Source organism: Alosa alosa, chromosome 24, assembly GCF_017589495.1.
Source record: "Alosa alosa isolate M-15738 ecotype Scorff River chromosome 24, AALO_Geno_1.1, whole genome shotgun sequence".
Classification (NCBI taxonomy): Eukaryota; Metazoa; Chordata; class Actinopteri; order Clupeiformes; family Clupeidae; genus Alosa; species Alosa alosa.
In genome coordinates, this window is record NC_063212.1 from 2,991,205 (window position 1) to 3,002,271 (window position 11,067).

General features: G+C 42.9%; 1 protein-coding gene across 1 annotated transcript in view; it reads left to right on the forward strand.

Annotated features, from left to right (window-relative positions):
• Window positions 1–361: 361 nt before the first annotated feature.
• nat8l (N-acetyltransferase 8-like) overlaps window positions 362–11,067 on the forward strand; it is a 20,549-nt gene continuing 9,843 nt past the window's right edge. Inside the window, exons 1-2 of the mRNA XM_048236430.1 lie at window positions 362–817; window positions 2,241–2,405. Coding sequence (XP_048092387.1) covers window positions 499–817; window positions 2,241–2,405 — 484 coding nt within the window. The 5' untranslated portion in view covers window positions 362–498. The remainder of the gene's footprint in view (window positions 818–2,240; window positions 2,406–11,067) is intronic.

Here is an 11,067-nt window from a genome sequence, read left to right on the forward strand (position 1 = left end):
GCCCAATTCCCCTCCCCACACAGACACCGCAACACTACCATCATGAGCCACTGTGCGCCATGCGCCTTGCTGCCACACCTCCCCCAACGCACACATGTGTGGAATTTCGCCGGCTGACTATACAGCGGAGCGATTTTTTTAAAAGAGAAAAAAACGGCATAGCCTATGTGAAAGAGAAAGGCACAGAGGGGGGTAAAAAGAGAGACGTCAGGGTGTTTCTCTGTGGGCGCCTCTCCGCCTTTCGCGGTCACGTGGTGTGGAGCACTGGCCAATCTGTAGATTGCAGCATCGAGCCCAACCCCAGAATCTGAATGCGGCCCGCACCGCACATTTATATTCGGTTTAAATTTCACCAGCAAGTCTTGGTCGCGAGCAGAGCTCAGGGTTGCAGCAGAGCATCTGCCCTTTCCCCCCTTTCCATAACAACAAAAAAGCATCATCCATCACCCTTTTGTTTATTTTATTTCTCGCTTACCCAGTTTATTTGAGGCCATTTGCATGCATTGTTCGTCTCCTAAAATGGTTTGCGAGACTAAAATAGTAGCGGATGAGCATGATGCCATACCCGGGACCAAAAAAGATTCAATCATTGTTTCCTCCTCACAAATGTGGACTTCCACGCCCGCGCCGGCTACCAGCGCACTGGAGAGCAAGGAGCCGCGGGGAGATGCAGTGTTCATTCGGGAGTTCGAGCGTGCCGACCACGGCGAAGTGAGGCGCATCTTCTGCGAGGGTATCATGGAGCGGATCCCGAATACGGCCTTCCGAGGGCTACGGCACCAGAATCAAACCCAGTTTCTCTACGCGATGCTCACTCGTAAGTCAGACTGCACCTGACTGGTGCTGGTCAGTTTGTAGTGGAAACAGATGTGCCTTATCATTCCGATATAGTGTCATTAAAATATAGCAATAAGGCGTAAAGCCAATGGATTCGGGGTTTTTTTTGTCGCAACATCTGCATCCATTTAGGCGGTTCGCACAGACGAGCAACCGGTTCGGATGACTGACTGAATTGTCATAGTTGCATTGTGGGGTTAGACCCATCGATGATGCCAACATCATAGCCTACTTCCGTGCAGACAGATTTTGCCGGTAGGCCGTCAGTGTGCGTGTGTGCTTGGCTGTGCCGGTAAATGCCTGCGTAGACTACCGTCTTGACTCATGCTTGAATGAATGAATATTAGTGTGTGTGTGTGTGTGGGGGAGAGGGGGTTGAAACGTGCTCCCTCCCCCATGAGTGTGCGTATGCCTCGAAAAATGAAATTCCTCCCTCTCTCTTATACGTGTCTTTCACTCTCAGAAAAGCGATAGACAAAAACTGATAATAGAGACTGCTGCACACTGGAAAACAGATCCATATAGTTTTTGAAACCGAGTGAAGACCAGTTCATGCACCCCGGCTTTGTTTGAGTAGATACCCCCCTCTCATATCCTGCACACTAGGCGCTCAATTAACGCCCACGAAGGGTCAGTCGGTACATAATGCGCTACATTATCCTGGTTGGAATCACCAAACAGCAGATCTTTATCGACCTATTACTTTAATATCGCAACATCATTTAAAAAACCTAGGTACCGGTAACTTTAACCATCATGACGCCTCCAGCGAGTTATCCAGACACGTCGCACAGTCCTTCAGCAACTGCCAGGCATGTATCATCAAAGATTAACTAAACGCTTTTAAAACGCTGGCAAACTACAGTCGTGAGGTTGATGTCGCTGAGAATGGTGAGTGATTTTATGGGCTGTGTTTACAATGCACATGCCACATCGTGTTGCAGCGGAGTGCGAACATTGCATGCCATGGTAACCCAAGCAATGCATGTTCCCTTGCGCTCTGACGCGCCCCCGTGTGTTTAAAAAGAGTGAAAACGGCTCATGCAGGCAGTAATGGAATCCCATCCCTGCAGGCTGCACTGCTGTCTCACGCTCCAAACTTCATCAGCTCCTGTGTCGTAGGCTAAACACAGCGTTTGTCCTCAAATAAACTGCCATATGTGTCTTGTTCTCTAATTATGTTTTCTTTTCCCCACCTCATGAAATGTCCTTACAGGTTTAAATACAACTAGTAAGTGTTTGCCCCTAAAAGTTCCTAAGTGTAGAGGAAGAAGGAAATAACATTATTATAATATATAGATAACATACTGTGTTGTGTGGACAATGCTCTTCCCTCCCCGAAATAAAGGTATGGTTTCTCTTTCCTGACAGGTATCGCTCACTTCTCTCCCTTGTCTCCTCAGTCATGTGCTACATGGTGACCGATTCTCTCGCGCTGACCTGCTGCACCCCGTTCCTCCTGATGGGGGCGCGCTACTACTACAGCCGCAAGGTCATCCTCGGATACCTGGACTGTGCGCTTCACACCGACATGGCGGACATCGAGGCCTACTACATGAAGCCAGCAGGTGAGAGGGGTCGGACGTGAAGGGGGTGATGGTTGTCAACTGGTGTGTGGGGTGGAGAGGTCAGGGGGTGAGAGGGTTAATGCAAAAGTGAATGTTCAGGAGATTATACATGGGGCAACTTTTTCCAGAATATTGCTGGGCAGTGCTCCTGAGTACTGTTGATTTGGCACATTCCCATTGATATAGGCCCTACATTACAGGGCAACCTTTTTTGGAGAACTTAAGTCATTAGAAGGCAACTTTTCATAAATGATAATCATCCAAGCAGAAGACATGGAACCAGTTATGCCCAGCAAAATTGCTCTAAAAGTTGCCCCATGTACCTTAAAGGGCAAGGTGGTGATACATGAGGCAACCTTTTGAGCAATGTGGCCACAAGGTCCTTGTGTTTGGATGGGATAATTAGGAAAAATTGCTTACTGGTGATTAAAAGCTCCAGATAAAAGTTGTTGCCTAGAGCCCCAACAACATGCAAAAGTTTTAATGTATATCATGACCTTTAGACATGAGGATAAGTGGATACCAAACTGTTTATCCAATGATAGCCCCACCACTGTTTCAATAGAACACAATGTGTGCATTTGTAAACCAAGAGGTGAGTATGTAAGTATAGTACATAATGGGGAGAAAGGGGAGGGGATAGCATAAGAATCATTCTGATCTGAGTATTTACAGCAGAGAGTTACAGCATAGGGTTGCAAAGAGTACCACTAGACATAAGTGTTGGATATGACAGGGATATGAGGTGGAGGTGAGTTAGTGGTAAAAACACAGACAGTGAAAAGGTATAAAAAGGTGCCAGGAGAGAGAGCTGAAAAGTTGAAAGCCAAAAGGGGAGAGGGTGAAAGGTACATGTGAGGAGAGCCAAGACTGAGGGCCAAGTTAGGGCAGGCAGGTCAATGCCTGAAGGTACAGCGGGTGCAAAGGTCAGACGGAAAGACTCAAGGCTGAAAGTGAGACATGGAGAGGGTTTTTGAGTCAGACATGAGGACTCACAAAGGTTGAACTGAAGTTAGTTTGACTACACACTTCATAAAGAGTAAAGGATCAAATACACACAAATAATATATAAACATGTATAAAACATACATTAAAATTCATAAGCTTTTCTGTTTACCTTTATATAATATAAACAGATTTCTGAGAAGAACTCTTACAGGGTTCTACACTGGTCGCGTAACTGAAGCGTTATGTTCGCGACGCTTAAAATCCATTTTACGCAAGACTGGTCTATTTTTTTTTTAAATGTACACGCCACTATTATGTCTGGTGTAGCTACTTCCATTGATTATAGTGGAAGCTAATTGTTGCAACAGAGGCAACGTGAACGGAACACTTCAGTTACACGCCTGGTATAGCTTCCCTGTTAAGCTGAATAGGAGAATAACCATTGCCATTGCCACCAATTATGACAACACCAGAGCCTTATAGCTCTGGACAGAGCCATATAAAGGTAGAGTTGCGACAACTCCATTGACGCCAATGTTCCATTTTTTTCCAACAATGGCAGCTAATGGAAGAATCAAATAGTTCCCGGAAGTTAACAATTAATAACAGCAGTGCAGTTACAGCAGTATAGACTGTTTGTAGCCAACATTTCAGACTCAGATTTACAAACACGGATGCCACAACAAAGGTTAAAACATACACTCACTAATCCTAAACAAACAACTGTATTTTATCAGTTCCTTAAAATATTGTGTAAAAATGACACTAGCCACACGTGAAAGAAATAAGATAACCCTATCCCATTTCAATTAGATATGCAGCTTTCAAGTGACAAAACGGCAAATTCCCATTCAGTTCACATTAAAACTGTTGGACATGAAAACAAAGGTTAAAACATGGACTACAAAAACAAACAACTGTATTTGCTTAAAATGTGACGACAAGTGAAAGAAAGAGCCCTTTCAAGTGACCTCTCCTAGCGTTCATGGGCTTCGGAAAAACCTTTCTCCGAGTGAAAACATCATCATTCCGCGTCATTCACGTCACTTGTGTGAGTCAGAGGTCGGAAACTGGGGCTAGATTTTGGTAACAGAGTTGCCCAGTTAGGGGCTCGTCATTCGCACTCGTCTGAGCTTTTTAGCGCCGTGTTCATCAGGTCCCGAGACACCCGTCTGAGCCTCCATGGACCATGTCAACAATGAATAAAAATTGGCTTATTATTAACGAGTGTTATCAATTTGAGTATGCTACACATACATTTTTTTTTATAAAGATACAGGACTGCTGCAGACAATGACCTGCCAACCACCATAATGTAATAGCAACCCAAGATAATGAACTTGCTGTCCTTATAAAAAAAAATGGTCTCGGCATTCACATGCTTAGTCCAATGGTATAGTGAATAAAGCAGTTAGTCTAATAAATAAAATATTTGTCTCACTCAGTACATAGGCTATACATCTCGTAAATTGGTAAGCCACAGAATATCCCAGCGTCACGATTATTCCAATCCACGATTATTCCAATCCAAGATTCCAATCTATCCCACGTAAATATGAAAAAAAAAAATTCTACTGACATGCTTCCTGGTGACATAAAAACACAAATGGTTTCTCTTGATGAAAATGCCCACCCCACCCCAAATCTCACTGGCAACCCTGGATAAGAGAGTTAGGAGCAAATTCATTTTCATGAAAGCAAATTCAAGATCTTAAAAAATGGTTAATGTAAGATTCCCATTCATTTCCCATTTTTAAAATTTTAGTGTCTTAGGCTGAGTCCAAAAAATACAACATATCCAAAAAAGTCAAAAAAAGTCAAAGGTACAAGACTGTGTACATATTTTCATTTCCGAGCGAAGGAACTACTCATCCCATAAACCACCGCACCTCACTGAATAATATAGGCAAAATCGGCGTGATTTATTTTGCCATTTAAACCATTTTCAACCGGCGACAGCACGCAAACCCTTTCCTCCAAACAGTGATTTTTATATAGTGAATGTGCAGATAATAGTTATTTCAGGAGTAATCGTGTAAACAATAGTGTTTTGATATTGAATTTTATATTTATCATCGCGTATTTTATGTCGTGTGTGTGAAAGCGGTTAACGTTAACGTTAGCAACATGGTGCAGTGCTACCTGTCATCCTATGCTGTCATCACTGCTCAGTCGGGCTGATGCATGGACCGGTGCATGGTCTGCTCTTGGACCATAGGGTGACCAGATGAGATTGGCTGAAATGCAGGACGCTTTTTTTTTTCGCGGGGGTTGGTAGGCTTACAGCGAATTTTCAAACCTGTACCAAAACACATTTTTATTCAACATCAAGTCTGCCTCAAAATACAACAGAGAAATCATGAACTCAAAATGTCATTGTGGGAAAAAAAACAATGACTGCGTAACAGTGCAAATCAGACCTTTCAGAATAAGGATAATAGCCTAACGCTAATAACAAGCCTTGCCAAAATTATGGGTCATTAAGTAAGAATACAAAATAATTGTTAGATTAAGTAGATTATGTTAAAACGACATGGACATTAGGCCGAACTTCCGACGTATTTTTTTTGCAAACACGCTGGCTCTGCCTGCTGCGCTGCCTGCACATTCAATGTCCTCGGCTTCGCGAAATCAGTGCATATTCGCACCTAATTATAGAACGTCAAAAAGAAACAAAGTAGCCGGGCTGCATCCAGACACTTAGCTGCCGTAGGGGGCTGCATGCAGTCGACTCAACCTCTCTATGGACAGTTTTTAATGTTTATCAGAAAATAACTACTCAGTATTCTGATTGACTATAATTTTCGGGACAATTAGGGCAGAATTCGGGATTCGGGACGGGAATTTTTCGGGACGTCTGGTCACCCTATTGGACCACAGTTTATTCAGTTCATTAATTTGCCGTGAAATATTACACAAAATGTTCATTAAATGCACAAAGAAGTATTCCTAGGTTAATGATTGATATGAATCATACAGTATGAAGGCTACAGTAGTCTAGCTAATGTTAACTAGCAGCATTAACGTTACCAACCTCCCTGCTTAACTCACCACAACTTTGTAGGTCTTGTCCCTTATGCTGGCCTTTACAAAACCCACAAGCTGACTCTCGGACACACAACAGTCAATAATGTGACCCGATTTAAAGTGGCTTTCACCCCTTTGGACACTGACTAAAACATAATATATTTCATACCTGTGTTGCAGCATGTAGGCTAATGTTAGCTGCATTATGTAATGACATACAATGTCGGAACATAATACAGTGGTCTATTTGATAGTGTATTGGCCCTGACTAAGTTCGTGTGATGTATAAACCACAATCCTTGTTGATACAAGTACCAATATTCATCAAAAAAGTTTTTAATCACATTAAGATTTTCGCCATAGGCACTAGGCAGTAAAATACTCCGCCATCTTTGTCAATAGGCTTGTTTGAGATCGACTGAGTCTGACTTTGTCTGGCTTTCTACGTAAACGTGATCTTCAGAGGCTAGCCGGGAGGAGGCTACAGTCTGCCTGATGTGACTCGCGGGAGACATCGCGGGAGATATCGTGGAATTTTGTTGCCAATAAATACAGCAAAACTTTCATTCTTACTCATTAAAATGAGCATGATGACTGACGAAATAAATTCTTATGATGTAGTTTAAATAAACCACTGTTGTCATACAGTTAACAGGCCTGCATTGTAGCACATAAATTCAATATCAAGTGTTTCCCCTATATGTGTGTCTATCTATTTAGCCAACAGCCGAAAATAACAGAATATCCAAACGTTTTCAGTAGGCTAGCCTACCATTGTTGCAGAAATCACATATAAGAAGGTATTCCTTCGATTTCTGTTCATTTTCGCATATTCCAACATAAGGAAGCAGCATATGACACTCCCGTCAAAATCGTCATGAGGAGATTCCTCCAAAATGGCCCTATCACGTCTTTGAACTGACGTCATGAGGGCGTGTTTCAGCTCGTGCAGCTCGTGGAAGGCAACTGCAAGATCTGTCTGCAGGCTAAGACTCCCGTGATATTTTAAGGTCATGTGACATGGTGTCACGGTGGTAAGTCCCTCCCCAGCTGACAGAAGTCGGATAAAATTTCTAACCAGTAAGCATTGCGTCCATCCCAGTATGCATTGTGTTCAACCCAGCATGCATCACATCAAGTCAGATCTGCCAGAGCCTGTCTACGGAGAGCCTGGCCACTCCGTATTAAGTCCCATTGCAGTTCCACCAGAGTTCCACTGGGGGCGATCGCCATGAGTGCAGAATGAATGGGAGTCAATGGAGCTAGACGGCTAAATTTGTCTCTTTCACCTGATTGTCGTTGACAAATCTCAGATTTGATTGTAGTTTGTATAACTTCAACATGGGTTATAGGTCAAAAGTTAAATGAACGAGTACTTATGTCCTTCTGATTTCTTACAGGTTGGGTCGTTGTTGCCCATAACACGCTAGCATTGTGCTAATGAATGACGTCATTGACACGTTTGAAAGGCTTTTTAGAACAATTAAGTGACTTTAAAAATATAATACTCAACCGAGTGTATTTTCTTTGCCTCCCCTTTCGAATACAATATTCAAATTACTTGAAAAAAAAATTATAACCCGAGAAAAGTGGATTTTGAGGGGTACAGCTCCATTCGCCTTATTCACCCGGCGGCCATTACGAGTCTGAGGGGTACACTTGTCATTACACCTCAGTCCAGCAGATGGTGGTGGTAATGCACTCCGTTTGTAAACTGCTAAAAAACAATTCACTGAAGAAGAAGAACAGGCCAGTGAACCCTTCTTCTTTAATCAGTGAGCTTTTTTCAGCAGTTTGCAAACGGAGTGCATTACCACCACCATCTGCTGGACTGAGGTGTAATGGCAAGTGTACCCCTCAGCCTCGTTATCGCAGCCGGGTGAATAAGGCGAATAGACCTCCATGCATTCTGAACTTGTGGACGAGCGCCCTCATGTGGAACCACAGGAGGAACTGCAACCAGTTCAGAAACCGGAAGTTTTGGCCCCAGTCGTGGCGCAACTGGCTGGGGCGCCTGCACCGTGCGCCGGCGACCCGGGTTTGATTCCCGCCCCGTGGTCCTTTCCGGATCCCGCCCCGACTCTCTCTCCCACTCGCTTCCTGTCATTCTCCACTGTCCTATCGAATTAAAGGCATAAAAAGCCCAAAAAAATATACTTAAAAAAAAAAAAACCGGAAGTTTTCCGAGAGTGGCAGTTCTCCCCTTATTAGACATTCTCTGGATCTGCACAGATCTGCCTCAAGTCGAACACGCCTAATAATTTTCGCTGAGAAAGTTTCCAACTATGACCATAACGGCCTTTCCACCAATCAGAGGCATCACTGTGGGATTGTTCAGGATTGTGGGTAATGAAGTACTTATCCAAGAGATCGCGAATAAAAGGCATTTATCTCAAAACAAGGTTAGTGCCCCATGAACTCTTGGCGTCTATATGAGCATATACAATCGTTTAGTACAGCCGTAGCTGGTTTTAAGTCTACCACGTGCAGTGAAGTTTTTATGGCTTATACCGCAATTGTCAATGGAGAAATTGCATTGCATTTTTACTTCCGGCATCGGCTGTGGGCGGGACTGTGCAGCTCTATATAGATTTAAGGGAGCTGCAGCTGTTAGCATTAGCACGGTCATATTAACACAGCAGGCACTAGCTCAGTGAAGGATCGTGTAAACCCCATCCCCAGATTCCAGAAACCAGTTTCAAACCAAGCTTGCGCTGATATGATGCATGATCACGGTGACAAAATGCTGTTGTTTATGAGTTCATAGCCTGGTTATTTATCAAGGACTATCACGTTTTATATGTTATTATGATCACGTATCGCATTACCATGGGGTTACTGTGTAGGTAATGCTACGGTTAACACATGCCCACCATTACACTGGAGAGATGTTAGAAAACTTTTAAACTTTTTTTTATTCTCCCGAGACGCTAGCTACTTAAGGTAGTTCGCTCATTATCTCAGATCAGTGAAGAACTACCAGAGAAAACATTGGGGAGAAAACTCAGACAAGTTAATGTTAGACTTAGACTAGCTGTGTTACAGTTTCTCGTTGCAAAATTAAAATCTCTATGCGCTTTTGTAGGCTACACGCAGTCTCAAAAACACTGTTTACAGCTCTTGAGTCACGTACTAGGTCATTTTTTATAACGATAATTTAGATAGGACTAGGCTACACTTATGGGGTGGGTGCTATTGCGTTTTCTAAAGAATCTCCCGTCTTGGTTTTGTACAGAAACTAATATTAAGTGACACATACGTAAAAGGGAGAAGAAAAGGTCACCTTCCGATATTTAGCAGGCTACGGTCTGGAATTTAATTTAATATTGTTGTAATGGTAGGATAACTACACAGTTTACACAATAATTACACTGTGTTATAAATATTGTATATCAATACATTTATTGTCTGTCAATTACCCAAAATTGTGGCTCTGTCTCTCATTGAACAGTAGCTTATTTAATGCATTCTAATCCATTGTCAATCACTTCCGGGAACTTTTTGAAGTTTACATGAACCACGTGACCTTAACGAATTTTGAACACCCATTGTCGCAACACTACCTTTATATGTACCTTTATAAGGCTCTGGACAACACAACCACCCTCTGAGAGTGACATCACAATGAATTTGATTATTGCTGCAACAATTCCAAGTGGGTAGCAGCAAAATGTACAAAGCCATACACATTCATGAAACCAATACGAACACAATCAAATGAATCACATTCACAACTCACACGCCATACATACAGCAGCCACATTGGGCCAGGTAAAAATACCACTAATTATTAGGAGAAATGTGTGGAATGGTTGTGCATGTCTGTGAAGTTGATGAGAGAAGAGCATGTGGGTTTATGATGCTTTTATACAGCCCAAAGCAGACCCATATAAACACCCAAACTTTTATTGTATGTATACTACTAACTATGTACGTATATTCTTACTTTTAGGATACCTCCATTCCAGCTCATAGTAACAGTTAGTGGCTCTACAGTGTGTTCAAGAGGAAATGAGTTGTAATTCCCCTTCAGGCTAAAAATATTACATTTCAACAGCTGCCTAAGCCTAGAGGTTATTTGTCCGGGGGACATTTGTGTGTGTGTGTGTGTGTGTGTGTGTGTGTGTGTGTGTGTGTGTGTGTGTTTTATCAGGGCTCTGCAAGGGCCTGTGTTTGTTAAGCCTTTTGCTGATTGATGACCACTGGCAGAGTTTGTCTGACAGAGAAACACACATCCATACACACACACTTCCATTAAAGTGTTCACTAGCCCTGTCTGGGTTCAACTACTCAAAGGCCTGTGTTGCCCTTGACTAGCTATGTTTTACTCACACACACACACTCTCTCTCTCTCAAACACACACACACTCTCTCTCTCACTCACTCACTCACACACCAACAACAGCAAGGAAAGAGAGGTAGATGGAGATATGGATGTGTACATTGTATGAGGGCATTGAGGCTGCAGTATAAAATGTGTGTGTGTTTCTGTCTGTGTGGATTACATTGGGGTGAAGTCACTCTGTGTGTGCATGAAGGGCCTTTTTGTGAGTGTGTGTGTAAGAGAGAGAGAAAGAGAGGGGGCAGCTAAAGTATCTGTTTCACAGCTTAGTGAGTCAGTGTGTGATTCAGGGTGAGTGGTCCAGTCAGCTAACGCTTAACACTAATGCTAATAGAGAGAGAGTGT